This window comes from Schistocerca piceifrons, chromosome 6 (assembly GCF_021461385.2).
Source record: "Schistocerca piceifrons isolate TAMUIC-IGC-003096 chromosome 6, iqSchPice1.1, whole genome shotgun sequence".
NCBI classification, from domain to species: Eukaryota; Metazoa; Arthropoda; class Insecta; order Orthoptera; family Acrididae; genus Schistocerca; species Schistocerca piceifrons.
The window spans coordinates 578,844,837-578,860,525 of record NC_060143.1 but is presented as its reverse complement, the minus strand read 5'-3'; the positions used below and the strand labels follow the sequence as shown (position 1 = coordinate 578,860,525).

Genomic DNA, 15,689 nt, shown 5'->3' with positions numbered 1-15,689 from the left:
CATTCTCGTAAATGAGCGAGTGTCATCAAGGACTACCCCTCACAACACGGAAATTCAGTAATAAAAGAATTCAACAAAAACCCTAAGTGCCACTGCCACTTTAAATCTAACCTTAAGCGACAATTTAAAACAATTCTGAACCTCTTCAGTCGTTGACAATACGAGACCCGCTAAGTTCCCTACTTGAATTCGGCCACTCGTCACTTTGGCTAATCAAGTTTTTGTCTGGCTGCGTGCTGCTTGTTGACAACCCAATTACCTCTGGGCTAGCCGTGACCACTAATCGTACAACACGGACAGGATATAGGTTTCAGCGATTTCCAAAAACTCAGCACCTCCAAATCTACTTCTCTCTCTAACCAGGTTCACGCTGGATTTACTACAGCAAATTTTGCGACCGAAACTGTCAAGACGTCAATCAATTGATAGCGCGTGCACCTAAATTCGCCAGAACCAGTGTATCACCAGCGAGTATTCAGAAAATCCCACAATCTCTGTATATTTCGGTCCTCAGCTTTGGGAGGAAACAACCGTGACAGCCACGTATATGAGCAGGGGCCTAACAGACTAAATAGCCACACTGCCTCCGGGAACTGTACCCAACTTAAAGTACTGGTGCTACCAATCAAAACTCCTTTCCCTCTCCCAAGCCTTAACCGCCAGCTGCGGTAACTCACTACGCCACGCAGTGGGTCGCTCTACTATCGGACCCAGACGCACGCCGATATATCCACTTAGTCGGTGAGAGGCCTACATGGGAACTAACTCTTCATCACACGGTAAGAACCATTGAAAACGAACCAACTCGCAACGCCACGCCAACTTTTGACAATTAATTAATTATTCGCTGCTGCTGTCGGATCTCTACGACAGCGGCCGGCTGCTGCGCGTCGCTCAGGCAGCGTCCCTGGACCCAGCGATGGCGAGTTGTTGCATCGCTCAAGCCGCGCGCGCTCTCCACCTGTTCTTTCGTCGACGTTCGGGGCTCATCTACAACATATTGTTTTTCTTAATACATCGCACACGTATATTTATAGTAACCACCAGATGTTTTTAACACGTTCGCTGCGGCTGACGCTTATAAGCGTTTCCGCGATCAACACGCCAGAGCGGCTGACGCTCATAAGCGTTTCCGCGATCAACACGCCAGAGCGGCTGACGCTCATAAGCGTTGCCGCGATCAGCAAGCCAGTGCGGGTAACACTTATAAGCAGTGCGCTCGCTAGCTGAGTTCTCACTAGGGGAGGTCGCCAACTGGGACACGCCGATTTCGTCCGAATTGTTTCTAGAAAGAGGTGGGACTCCACATAACGTGCCCGAAATATTTCGCCTGAGTTGGCCATAGGAAAGGAGAACATGCTCTCGAAAGTTGTTCCGATAGCACTATAGGAGGCTATACCCTATTTAGCGCTCTGTTCGTCGTTATTGGCGTAGAGTAATGGTCAAGCGCATTGCTCACGAAACAGGCGACTTGGGATCAATCCCAGGTCCGTCCTGATTTTTTTTTCTCATTTTTATTTTACTTCGTATCTTCAGAGTGTTCGGTTATTTACGGTAGATGTATATTTCTATCGTCAAGTCAAAAATCTAATTAAATGATTACAAAGTGCCCCTGAATAACTCCAACAACAGCGAGAGGTATCATCAAGAGAAGATGCAATTAAAATACATTCGACCGTGCTGCATCAATTCAGTGCTCCTGTGGACACCCCTATGATCTAGTACGCTTGGTTTGCATCCAAACTATTAGAGGAAACACCTTAGTTTTAAAACTTGAATTAAGTGTGCTTTCCAATGAAGCATGTTGCAGAGAAATGTAACTGCTCAAACAATGCCTTCATAAAATGTGCCTAGAGTGAAACATATATGTTTCACATGTTTCTATGATATGTCACCATAAAAATGGCAAAACTGCTACTGTCGTAATGAATAAAAAGTAGCGCACGTAATCACAAGAATCTTTAAAATCTTTATTTGCATTAAAACTTTCGCCTAGTTATATAAATATACTACTTGAATGTATTTAAATTCTACGGTAAATAGTTGCAAAATCTGACGAAACCAAGGAAAATAAGAATGAAAACAATTGAAAAAATTAGGAAGCACCTGGGATTGATTCCAGGTCGACTGTTTTGTGAGCAATGCGCTTGACCATTACGCTACGCCGTCAACATGTTCGCTGCGGCTGACGCATATAAGCGGCGCGTTCACTAGCAGAGTTCTCAGTTTAGTTTGTTCGGCTGTGCACTCGTGTTAGTTCAAGTAACCAACGACATATCACGTAACGTGTTCCTGTCTGCAGTTGTGTGTTTTCGTTTTTTGTCGTCTGTGTTGTGCATTGTTTGCAATGGCGGCGAATGAACCGACACCGGGGCCTTCGAACGCGAAAAAGTGTAGGAAGAGTGACCAATATACTGACCATGAGTTACTACGTGTGTTAGAAGATAGTGATGTAGAGTTCAGAGAGGACGAACCAGATGAGGGTGACTGGCATTTGGAGACTGCAGAAACAGACCACAGTGATGACAGTGTGGAAGCAGAACTGTCCAGTATGTTTCGTGACAGTTCGGAATCGGACGATACGGGCGACGATGATGAGGAAATCGCCGACGATAAAGAACCAGCGCTCGCAGAAGTAAGCAAACCAGGTGTTACGTGGCATGAAGAACCACATGGGATGCAGTATCACCCGTTTACGAAAGCAGAATGTTTGCTGATGAAGCCTGCTGGCAATACGCCAATGGATTTCTTTAGGCTACTGGTTACAGATGACATACTGCAGCTCATAGTTGACGAAACAAATAACGCACGGAATATATTTGCGAGCGCAAATACACAAGAGGGCTCTAGAATTAGTAATTGGAAACCCGTAAGTATAGAAGAAATACTTGTCTTCCTGGGGATTTCATTACATATGGGTAATGTCAAATGTGCCCGACTACAAGACTACTGGAAGAGGGATCCGCTGTTCGAAAATAAAGGAATAACGATGAGTATGAGCAGAGCCAGATATTTGCTTATCTTACGCTCATTGCATTTTGCAAAAAATCCAGAGTCAGGCGAACCGAAACCAAATGATCGACTGTATAAGATACGCCCTATATTGAATTATTTCAACAACAAAATGTGTAATGTGTATTATCCAGGTAGGGATCTCTCTTTAGATGAATCAATGATTCTTTGGAGGGGACGATTGTCATTTAGACAATACATAAAAAACAAAAGAAATAAGTATGGCATCAAATTGTACATGCTAAATAACCCAGACGGCTTCATCAATAAATGCGCTGTGTACACGGGGATGCGTGGTTATATGGGGGAAAAGCGCATGCTGAAAAGATAGTATTGCATTTGTTAGAAGGTGAATGTTGGCCATCACATTTACATGGACAATTTTTACAACAGCTTTGCCTTAGCTAAAACCCTGTTGAATGCAAAAACACATTGCACCGGGACACTAAGGGTAAATAGGAAAAATACCCCTAAAGACGTGGTATGCGCCAAGCTGGGGAAAGGGGACACCATAGCACGATATTCGGACGGGGTAATGATCGGCAAATGGAAGGATAGACGAGAGGTCTCCTATATTTCCACAGAATACCCCAATACAATGGAACGTGTGCAGAATGCACGCCAGCAAATAGTCGCGAAACCACTGCCAATTATCAGATATAATAGTTGTATGTCTGGGACCGATAGGCAGGACCAGATGTTGTCTTATTATTTATGTGAACGAAAGACAATCCGCTGGCCAAAGAAACTATTCTTCCATGTAGTTGACATGCTAATGTTCAATGCACATTACCTATATAATAAATACTCAGGGCATAATATGACTTTGTATGATTATAGAATACAAATAATAAAGGGACTACTTCCACCAATGGACGTTACAAAAGGTGTGCGTAACAAATGTAAAGACACACATGTTGTGCAAAAGCGGGACGCAACGGGAGGGACGAAGCAAGTTATGCGGAAGCGATGTAAAACGTGCGCGGCACGGGGCAAGCGTACGGATACACCATACGTGTGTATAACGTGTCCAAACCAACCTGGATTCTGTTTGAACTGCTGCACAATTACACATCCATAATGTAATGGGACGTCGTATCTACAGAGGAAGATCTGTTTGTGTTTGATTTGTAAAGTGTTTGTTTTATTTGATAGCCATGTAAATATAGTTACATAGGTTGCTCAGAATATGATGTTTCTGTACAGTACCGTATGTGGACTTATTTGTGGTTTGCTATAAAAACATCACCTCTACACCTTGAAAACTTATTTGTTACTAGCTGCAGTGCCCGGCGTTGCCCGGGTGTGTATTCATTCCTGTCTTATTTTAGTCCATCTGCTTCTTCTCTCTCTGTCCATCGCCTCCTGTTCTATCGCTATCTATTTTCCATTCATCTCAGTTCCGTTTTCACACAGGTCAATCTTCATGACATAATATTTCCTGTACTGTGTGTCCCACAAGAATATAATTTTCCATGTTCCCCGGGAAGAATATTAGGAAACTGCAAAATGAGGTGCGAATGGAGTTGGTATTACAGACGTAATACATTACAACCACATGCATAGTGGGATGGATTTTCGTGCGTTTCATAGTTTTGACGTCATATCTCCTGTACTACGTGTCATACTATGATATAATTTCAAAGCTACATTTAGTGGTATATATGCATATCCTCTGCAAAATTCTTCGCGAATAGCTTTAGTAGTAATGACATAATAAATAGAAATCACAAACCTGATGTTGCGGTTATTCAAGAACAGAATTGTTTATGACGTCATATCTCCTGAACTATATATCGTAAGTAGTTTTTGCTACCATAGCAAATGATTCATTACCTTAGAGAAGATTTGTACCAAATTTGATTGAAATCGGTGTACTAGTTTAGGAGCAGATGTGGAATATCGTCACATGATGCGGCCGTTTTTGACGAACTACATTGTTCATGACGTCATATCTCCTGACGTATGTGTCGTATGTGGTTCTTACCCCTACAGTGATAGTTTTCCGATAATAGGAATATGTGTACCACGTTTCGTTGAAATCGGTCCAGTAGGAGGAGATGTGGAACATACATACATACACATAGTCATTTTTATAATATGTATATATTTGTGATTGGGTTTCCATAGCACCACATTGCAGACGAGTCCTGTTTCTTTTTCTTCGTTTTATAAATCTTTTGGTGTTTTCCGACTAATTCTTTTTCAATGGAGTGGATTTGTCACTTGTGTGAATTGCATTTTCTGTCCAGTTAGCAATACAATAAATAAATAAGGGGCTTTGTTAGAATTGTTTGCAATAAATGCATGTAACGCTTATAAGCGACAGACAGCAGGCAGCATTTATCACATGATCGGCATGCAGCTAAAGTGTACTTCTATTTCTATATCTAGCACCTCTTCCGCAGACGTTATATTCGTTGCCAATATTACGTTCGTGCACAACATGAATTTGTCGCAAAACTAGACATTAGTCTTGCGATCAAAATTTAGGCGTGTTCATAATTTGTATTCAGCCAGGTATGGATTACGAAATATAAATTCCAGCAGTATCTTATTATAACTTGAAACTGCTGACTTCCCTTGCAGAACAAAGTTTTATTCATCCATAAGAATTATGAAAAGATACAGTGGCGAGCTAAGTCGGTAACTATGTAAAGTTATTTCCTCGAAATAAAAATCATAGAAGGCCGTGCGGCTGCAAAGAGAAGGGATTGCAGCGCTCCTGGCAGCTAGCCCCGAACTGTTTTGACTGAGTGGAACGCTGCGCCTCTGGTAGCCAGCGTACGAACTCCAAACGAATCAGCTGGCGGCATCTAGTTTATTCGCCACAAACTTACAGGTTTCGCAGGGCTATGATTTCAGCTCTCAGCGCACGTGCGCTTACAAGCGTCCGCCTCGCGCGTTAGCGGCTCGCACGGGCGACCGCAGCGAACGTGTTAAGCTATCGTGTAGGAGGCTCAGCACTAGTAAGCGCGAACGTAACCCGTGCGTTTTGACACAGCACACTGTCTCCTTCAAATATTTACAGGCAAATAAAATTTATAGCCTTGATAGTCATCGTCACTTACCGTAAAAACAGCATAAGACTTTGATGCTTACAGCGTGTGATCTGAGGCATCAGTTAGAAAAGTGTACTCACAACTGTAGCACAAATAGTTGAGGGTAGGGCCGTTAGTTGTGAGTCACCGTAATGTCTACAGAAGCCAATTTCAAAGGCAGATATTATGGTTAATCCTTTAGAACCTGGCTTTTCTGGAGGAAGAAATTTCCGCTGTCTAATGCTCCTACGTGATTGTTTCTAGGTTTTAAGAGCAGAATTTAGACAAATGTGCTTATTTCAAAATATACTTTGGTCACATGGTTTCTTTTCACGGACTAAAATAATTTTGATTCATTCACAATTATAATAATCTTATCTACCCACAATAATTACCATGCGCAACAACACACCATAATGTCGGTAACCCTCTGACCAGTTCAGTAAGGCCTGCGGCAACGTCTTCCTCAACAGCTTTCGCCATTTACGACGCTCTCTCGTACTATGAGCGTTATTCCTTGATACCATAAGACACGTCTCCTTGTCAATTTTTTTAATACAGTCTTTCCTCCATTGGTTCTGCTGGGAACCATATAATTCCTTCCGAGTACACCAAATTGTTACCCCCCCCCCCAGAGAGCGCACAGTTGTTTCGGGAGATCGAGCGTAGCGCATACGGTGCATCAAGCTGTTATGCCCTCTGCCTGCCCACTCTCGCCACCCACCGCCTCCATAGCTGTCGCGCTTCTTTCTGTCGCGCTTCTTTCTGTCGCGCTTCTTTCTGTCGCGCTTCTTTCTGTCGCGCTTCTTTCTGTCGCGCTTCTTTCTGTCGCGCTTCTTTCTGTCGCGCTTCTTTCTGTCGCGCTTCTTTCTGTCGCGCTTCTTTCTGTCGCGCTTCTTTCTGTCGCGCTTCTTTCTGTCGCGCTTCTTTCTGTCGCGCTTCTTTCTGTCGCGCTTCTTTCTGTCGCGCTTCTTTCTGTCGCGCTTCTTTCTGTCGCGCTTCTTTCTGTCGCGCTTCTTTCTGTCGCGCTTCTTTCTGTCGCGCTTCTTTCTGTCGCGCTTCTTTCTGTCGCGCTTCTTTCTGTCGCGCTTCTTTCTGTCGCGCTTCTTTCTGTCGCGCTTCTTTCTGTCGCGCTTCTTTCTGTCGCGCTTCTTTCTGTCGCGCTTCTTTCTGTCGCGCTTCTTTCTGTCGCGCTTCTTTCTGTCGCGCTTCTTTCTGTCGCGCTTCTTTCTGTCGCGCTTCTTTCTGTCGCGCTTCTTTCTGTCGCGCTTCTTTCTGTCGCGCTTCTTTCTGTCGCGCTTCTTTCTGTCGCGCTTCTTTCTGTCGCGCTTCTTTCTGTCGCGCTTCTTTCTGTCGCGCTTCTTTCTGTCGCGCTTCTTTCTGTCGCGCTTCTTTCTGTCGCGCTTCTTTCTGTCGCGCTTCTTTCTGTCGCGCTTCTTTCTGTCGCGCTTCTTTCTGTCGCGCTTCTTTCTGTCGCGCTTCTTTCTGTCGCGCTTCTTTCTGTCGCGCTTCTTTCTGTCGCGCTTCTTTCTGTCGCGCTTCTTTCTGTCGCGCTTCTTTCTGTCGCGCTTCTTTCTGTCGCGCTTCTTTCTGTCGCGCTTCTTTCTGTCGCGCTTCTTTCTGTCGCGCTTCTTTCTGTCGCGCTTCTTTCTGTCGCGCTTCTTTCTGTCGCGCTTCTTTCTGTCGCGCTTCTTTCTGTCGCGCTTCTTTCTGTCGCGCTTCTTTCTGTCGCGCTTCTTTCTGTCGCGCTTCTTTCTGTCGCGCTTCTTTCTGTCGCGCTTCTTTCTGTCGCGCTTCTTTCTGTCGCGCTTCTTTCTGTCGCGCTTCTTTCTGTCGCGCTTCTTTCTGTCGCGCTTCTTTCTGTCGCGCTTCTTTCTGTCGCGCTTCTTTCTGTCGCGCTTCTTTCTGTCGCGCTTCTTTCTGTCGCGCTTCTTTCTGTCGCGCTTCTTTCTGTCGCGCTTCTTTCTGTCGCGCTTCTTTCTGTCGCGCTTCTTTCTGTCGCGCTTCTTTCTGTCGCGCTTCTTTCTGTCGCGCTTCTTTCTGTCGCGCTTCTTTCTGTCGCGCTTCTTTCTGTCGCGCTTCTTTCTGTCGCGCTTCTTTCTGTCGCGCTTCTTTCTGTCGCGCTTCTTTCTGTCGCGCTTCTTTCTGTCGCGCTTCTTTCTGTCGCGCTTCTTTCTGTCGCGCTTCTTTCTGTCGCGCTTCTTTCTGTCGCGCTTCTTTCTGTCGCGCTTCTTTCTGTCGCGCTTCTTTCTGTCGCGCTTCTTTCTGTCGCGCTTCTTTCTGTCGCGCTTCTTTCTGTCGCGCTTCTTTCTGTCGCGCTTCTTTCTGTCGCGCTTCTTTCTGTCGCGCTTCTTTCTGTCGCGCTTCTTTCTGTCGCGCTTCTTTCTGTCGCGCTTCTTTCTGTCGCGCTTCTTTCTGTCGCGCTTCTTTCTGTCGCGCTTCTTTCTGTCGCGCTTCTTTCTGTCGCGCTTCTTTCTGTCGCGCTTCTTTCTGTCGCGCTTCTTTCTGTCGCGCTTCTTTCTGTCGCGCTTCTTTCTGTCGCGCTTCTTTCTGTCGCGCTTCTTTCTGTCGCGCTTCTTTCTGTCGCGCTTCTTTCTGTCGCGCTTCTTTCTGTCGCGCTTCTTTCTGTCGCGCTTCTTTCTGTCGCGCTTCTTTCTGTCGCGCTTCTTTCTGTCGCGCTTCTTTCTGTCGCGCTTCTTTCTGTCGCGCTTCTTTCTGTCGCGCTTCTTTCTGTCGCGCTTCTTTCTGTCGCGCTTCTTTCTGTCGCGCTTCTTTCTGTCGCGCTTCTTTCTGTCGCGCTTCTTTCTGTCGCGCTTCTTTCTGTCGCGCTTCTTTCTGTCGCGCTTCAACTTGTAACTCCTTACTTTGAATTTTCATGGTAGCCTCTATAACGCCTGTTCTTCTTGATGTTTTAGTTTGATTTGTACTTGGCTTTGGCTAAAACTCGGCGACAGTCGGTACTGTGTTGAGATCCTTATCAAGTTATGAAGACGACGTTACACAAAATAAGTGTTGAATCGAAATGTTGACGTGTGTGAGATATTTACTTCACCAAGTATCGTAATTAATCGTTCGTAATCGATGTTTAACTGATAATGATGAAATATTAATGATAAAACCAATACAGTCACATCCACAACAAATTCCCTACAAGCTGGTCGTAATTTCAAGCACCTAAGAAATCGTAACAGTTGGCTTGTTATTTGAGTCAAGGATTCTACCCAAGCGCCGAGTGCTACAGTCTAATATTATCGCTGTGCGTACTTATTACTCGGGAGTTTCATGTCAAGAATTTGATAGAATTTTTAATCACCAATGCACGACTTGGCACGAGAGGGTGATTTATGGCAGAATATCAGTCACTTCCTAACTGAGCCTTGAGCAGAAATCTGTCCTAGGTGTTGGGGGATTTAAATTACATGCTTCGGACCTGTCACTGAAGTTCCATAAACCACTGGCTATTATGAATGAAAATTGTCAGTCAGTGTTCGTTGCCTAAATCGTTAAGTAATGTTTATTTCAATTATCTATTTAACAGTTCTTTATTCTAGTAGGTAAAAGTCCTCCGATCGAATTCTAATGCAGTGATATTTGAAGTCAGAAGATCGTATTACTGCGTCATAATAGATCTCAATTATTCAATCTCAAAAACAATCTAAGCGCGCCTACATGTAAGAGCATTCAAATATGACCTGCTTCGGCTAAATCTCGTAACGTAGTGACAATGCATTGAATTATACCTACTCATTACTCACGATTCCCAAAGAGTACTCACACAGAGTATTCTTTGGTATCGTTCGTTCTACTTTGCGAATGTTAATTTATGTTAATTTTGCAATTTATTGATTTTGATTTTAATTTTACTGAAATTTAATCTTTCTTTCGTAGATTAATAAATTGTCAAGTCTTAGATTCCTGATTCAATTAATTGTTAGTGTTGTAATAATAGTGATAAATGGAACTTCGTTCGCTTATTCACTTTTCTGGGAATTTGGGACTTGGGGGAGGGGGGGAGCGAGGGGGAATCTTTGGGGTATTGGGAGCTAATTTTTGAATTTTACTTTTCGTCCGAGGAAGTGGCATTACCTCTTCAGTCTATTTTTAGACTCCATTGTTCTTTGAAACTACATAGTTAGCCTGGTAGTCAGTGCAGGAGAAGCCTGCTGAAAGCATGGGGATCACACTTCTGATACATGATCTGAAACGTTCCCATTTATGCCTAGGAGTGGCTGTTTCTCATTCTGGAGCATGAGTATGCCTGGCAACGTCCACTGTGCCAGATGGCCATTGCTCTGAGTGCGCAGTGCTCACAGGACAGCACCTGATTCCAATGTGTATGTAGTGTCAGAGCAGACACCCTGAAAACTGGTCGTCCTTGTGCAGCTCCCTTCATAACACTGCTTATCACCCTTCCCTGTTCCCATCTGTGGGTGTAGGGCTGGTCGTGGCAGACGGTGGTGAAGCCCTTTCCCTGCTACCTTGTCAGTAACAGGACTGATGACGCCACTTTCACTGCCACCGAGCCTTTATTTTTCGTGGAGACTATCGAAGGCAAGTTTGGCGCAGTGGATTCTCAGTAACATGCAGTCAGGTTTGCTGTCGATAAATACTACTGCAACATGAGATGCAGCCATGTATGCCTGTGAACATCTTGGCTACAGCCTACTGTCGATTGCGCCTCATCAGTCTGACTTTGGTTCAAGTAGTCATTTTCCATAGGGCGCTCGTTCTTCAAAAGTGATCGGGGTCTCCAGCCCAATGTGGAATGCTGGAGACTCAATTTGTTTGGCTCGATCAGAAAGGCTGTAAGGACAATCGATTAAATACTTACGCCTTTATCTTGGTATTTGAGGGTATACCCTGTGTAACATTATTTCCTGCTACTGTAGTGTTACCTTGAAGCTGTGAAAAAGGACAGGTGTTCCAAGGCGTGGAAGCAGAGACGATGCTGAGAGCAGTCGAAACTAGGAGAGATATTGTTACATGAAGTAAACCGTAAGGGGAGAGCCTTGCGAAAATGCAGACGCCCCCAGGGCGTTAGTTACTCTTCAAGGAATTAACATGTAACTTCGTATGTCGTCTAGACGCTGTAGTAGGTTGCCACCATAGAACTTTGTAACCAAGAGGCACGTACAAGAATATAAAGCCAGCTTGATACCAGCCCTGAGAACAGCAGCGTCAGTAGGCTCACAAGGGTTAGAAAGAGAGCGAAAACGCCAAAAAATGTTGACCCAGCAGTCCCTACTCCGGGGAGCCCGAGGGGCGGGGCTAAATGATGTATAACAATATTGCAAGCCTTATTTGGCAGAGCAGTTACGTTTAGCTTTCAGCTGAACAATGTTGATACCAAATACGGACTTACTGCAACTGCATTAACATTCCCGCCTTAGCAGTAGAGGGGACCTAACTAAATGGTGATTGGCAGGCGCCTGCAGGACACCTACGGGATTGGCTCGGTGGCTTTAAGTTGGTAAAACAGTGCCCCCACGCGACTCTTTAAAACCCCCAGATTTCGCATTTTGGCGGAGTTCTCAGTCAGACGATCTGGGCGCCGAATCCATGTCTGTCGACTCAAGCCTCGGTCCAGCTCCGTGTATGTTTCCTAAGAACAAAAAAAGAAGCAAACTCCTTGTGTAGAAGTGCTTTTTTTATTTAGCCAGCGGTCTCCTCATAGAGAATTTTCTTATGGACCACGACCTGTGCCTTCTTAATGATTTCCCGACCCATTTCAGTGTCTCTTATGGCACTCTGACATACCTATCTCCTTCCCCTTCTGTCATTCCACTAATCGCCACATGACCACCTCTGATACTGACTACTCCTGTTGATACCCTCGTTCCCTTCCCACCTCTCGATGGCCCAGTTTACCCTGTTGAGCTTCCATCTTGCTGACTGGCCTCTGCACAATTCCCAGATAGTGTTTAACCCCCTCTTTGTCTGATTGTATTGGTGAAGTCGTACATGATGTGTGTGATAAGATTATTTGCACTACTGCCATTGCTGTCCACTTGACAGGTACTTTTACTGATATCCTGTCACATTGCTGAGCATGATCATCGCCATGCCATCACCACCTGTGATCGCCTTTAAGCCCTGCAATATCTTAAGAGGCACCTGTCCTCAGGTCTTACCACCTTCAAGTAATGGGCTTTAGTGTGAAGGCGTTTAATCAGAGAAAGTGGGTGTATTGGGAACGCTGTATCTCCTCCCTGGGTTCTTCTGTCCTTTAGTCATAAGTGAGGGCTACAGTCTGCACACTCAAAGGTTGCCGATGACAGTCTTCTATCCTGGGCCTTGCCCTTCTGGATAGTCTTGATACAGATCCACCAGTTCTTGGGGAAAACCTTGTGGCCCACTTTGTCACAGCGTTGGCTTCAGTCTCCTATCTGGCTACCTTGCGTAATGGGTTGAAGCTTTCCACTTAAATTTCATCCATTGTCAGGCATAATCGAACAATGTGTCTACTGCTGAATGGGAACTGCTTTCCCTGTTCCCATCTGTGGGTGCAGGGCTGGTCGTGGCAGACGGTGGTGAAGCCCTTTCCCTGCTACCTTGTCAGTAACAGGACTGATGACGCCACTTTCACTGCCACCGAGCCTTTATTTTTCGTGGAGACTATCGAAGGCAAGTTTGGCGCAGTGGATTCTCAGTAACATGCAGTCGGGTTTGCTGTCGATCAACACTACTGCAACATAGCTGCAGCCATGTGTGCCTGTGAACATCTTGGCTACAACATACTGTCAGTTACGCCTCATCAGTCTATGGTTCAGGTACTAATTTTCCAGAGGGCACTCGTTCTTCAAAGTGATGGTCTCCAGCCCAATGTGGAATGGTGGAGACACAATTTGTTTGGCTCGATCAGAAAGGCTGTAAGGACAATCGATTAAATACTTACGCCTTTACCTTGGCATTTGAGGGGATACCCTGTGTAATATATTGATTATTCCTTGCTACTGAAGTGTTATCTTGAAGCTGTGGGAAAGGACAGGCGTTCCAAGGCTGAGAAGCAGATACGATGCTGAGGCAGACGAAACTATGAGAGATGTTGTTACATGAAGTAAACCGTAAGGGGAGAGCCTTGCGAAAATGCAGACGTCCTCAGAAGCGATCCCAGGGCGTTAGTTACTCTTCAGGGAATTAACATACACCTTCATATGTCTAGACGCTGTAGTAGGTTGCCGCCGTAGAACTTTGTAACCAACAGGCGCGTGGTATCGTATAAAGCCAGCTTGTTACCAGCGCTGAGAACAGCAACGTCAGTAGGCTCACAAGGGTTAGAAAGAGAGCGAAAACTCCAAAAAAATGTTGACCCAGCAGTCCCTACTCTGGGGAGTCCGAGGGGTGGGGATAAATGACTTATAACAATATTGCAAGCCTTATTTGGCAGAGCAGTTACGTTTAGCTTTCAGCTGAACAATGTTGATACCAAATATGGACTTAGTGCAACTGCATTAACATTCCCGCCTTAGGAGCAGTAGAGGGGTCATAAATAAACGGTGATTGGCAGGCGCCTGCAGGACACCTACGGGATTGGCTCGGTGGCTTTGTTGGTGAAACAGTGCCCCCACGCGACTCTTTAAAACCCCCAGATTCCGCATTTTGGCGGGCGCCGAATCAATGTCCGTCGACTCAAGCCTCTGTCCAGCTCCGTGTATGTTTTGTGTGGCAACTAAGTTGTTGCCTTAAGATGCTGCTAGTGTTTGCTACTGTGGTTAGCATCCACTCCTGGGACTTCTGCACTAGCTTTCGTTGTAACAGTGTTATTCCTGCTTTTTCTAAACCTAGAACTAGCCGCTAGTGTATTACAGTCCTGTCTGGAATAAACAATTATTTAAAATCCCTGTTTGTCAAAGTGTCTCCACAAAGAGTTCCCTACCGACTCTCACCACCTGCATTTCTATTAACTGCCAGAACCAGTGTTGGCTCAGATAGAAGAAAACAATCAAATGCCTTCACTGTGAATTGTCCTTATGCCTTCTGCTCTATACCGCTCGGGAGCGCAGACTGACCAGTAACCCCTTTTCCCCTCTCCCACCTATGTCAGAACATGACACCTGCTGGAGAAGGCCGAGGTGATAGTTTGTGACATAAAGCCATATGTGCCACTACCTGTAAGGTGTTGCAGTCTACACATGTCAGGTACATTTCTTTCCATTGTAAGTCGAGCCTCTGTGTGCTGAATGCAAACACCCACCCCACGAGGGAGGGGCCCTTGTGTTCTATCGCTTGTTTGCATCAATTGTCATGACTCAGTCTCGATGCTCACTGGATTGTCCAATTTATAAAATGGAACAGAAGATAAGACCCTTGATAGGTTCTCCTACACTGAAGCTCATCAGAAATGTGATAGTCTTCACCCTGTGGGACATAAAATTTTTGCCTCTGTTACATTCATTATCCTTCCTCCCTCCTCCTTGCCCCAGTCCTGCCTCCTCTTCACTCTTCTACCCTCTGCTTCCTTAGCCCTCCTTTCTTGGTATCACTTCTCCTACCAAGCCAGAATAGTGTCCATTGTCTGCTGGTGATGTGGCAAATTCCTGAGACCACCCCTAGCTTTCCCACTCCAGATACGTGCTGCCACAAGCCAGCTGCAGAATCTCGAGGCACTCTACTCGACCTACAAGAAGAGGAGAACATAAGTCCTGGGACAATGCCCATCCAGTGTTCCTGTAGATGCAGGCTCCCCACTCGCAACCTGAGTCTGGCTGCTTGATTATGGAAGTCATACTGTCCTTGTTAGTGACTGATGGTGATCGGTGGTGTGACTGGCTTTGGCCCATTTGTCTCCCATATGGATCCCTGTTCAATGCTAATTCATTGGAATTGTTGTGAATAGTGTAGTCACTATCCAGAGTGGCAATACTCTAATGCCATTCGCTCTGCACATTTTCGTTCTCCAGGAATCTCATTTTTTTACTCATGCTAACTCACACTTCATAGATTTCCCGCTTTGTCAAAAATGGGTTAGCACTTTGCTTTCTGATGATGTTTGCACGTTAGTCTGTTGTTGTGGTCTTCAGTCCAGAAATTGGTTTGATGCAGCTCTCCATGCTACTCTATCCTGTGTAAGCTTCATCTCCCAGTACCTACTGCAACCTACATCCTTCTGAATCTGCTTAGTGTATTCATCTCTTGGTCTCACCTACGATTTTTACCCTCCACACTGCCCTCCAATACTAAATTGGTAATCCTTTGATGCCTCAGAATGTATCCTATCAGCGATCCTTTCTAGTCAAGTTGTGCCACACATTTCTCTTCTCCCCAATACTATTCAATACCTCCTCATTAGTTATGTTGGTCTGTATGGATCCGTATAGTAAACTGTTACACCTTTCTACAACATTGGAAGTGGTTAATGTCTAGATCCACTTGTACTCTGCAGCCATGGTTTGCAATCTCTGTATCCGTTCTAAGAGGCTACTTGTGTCCACTCCATAACTGCCCTTACTCAGCAGCTCCGTGCTTCGTCCTCCTTGACGATTTTAATGCCCGTCACTCTTTGTGGAGCTTGCTCTTACGATCTAGTTGTTTTGTGTCCTAAGAACAAAACAAAAAGCAAACTCTTTGTGTAGCAGTTCATTTAGCCAGCGGTCTCCTCATCGAAAATTTTCTTATGGATCATGACCTGTGCCTTCT

The 15,689-nt window shown here is 45.2% G+C and overlaps 1 protein-coding gene across 1 annotated transcript; it reads right to left on the bottom strand.

The window, feature by feature from the left end:
* Nucleotides 1–832: 832 nt before the first annotated feature.
* LOC124803465 (trichohyalin-like) lies at nt 833–10,165 on the bottom strand. The gene is made up of 3 exons (XM_047264655.1): nt 10,140–10,165; nt 6,778–8,888; nt 833–990 (listed from the first exon to the last, which is right to left on the bottom strand). Exons 1-3 carry the CDS (start codon nt 10,163–10,165, stop codon nt 833–835), a joined length of 2,295 nt encoding a protein of 764 aa, XP_047120611.1.
* Between the last annotated feature and the right edge of the window lie 5,524 nt (nt 10,166–15,689).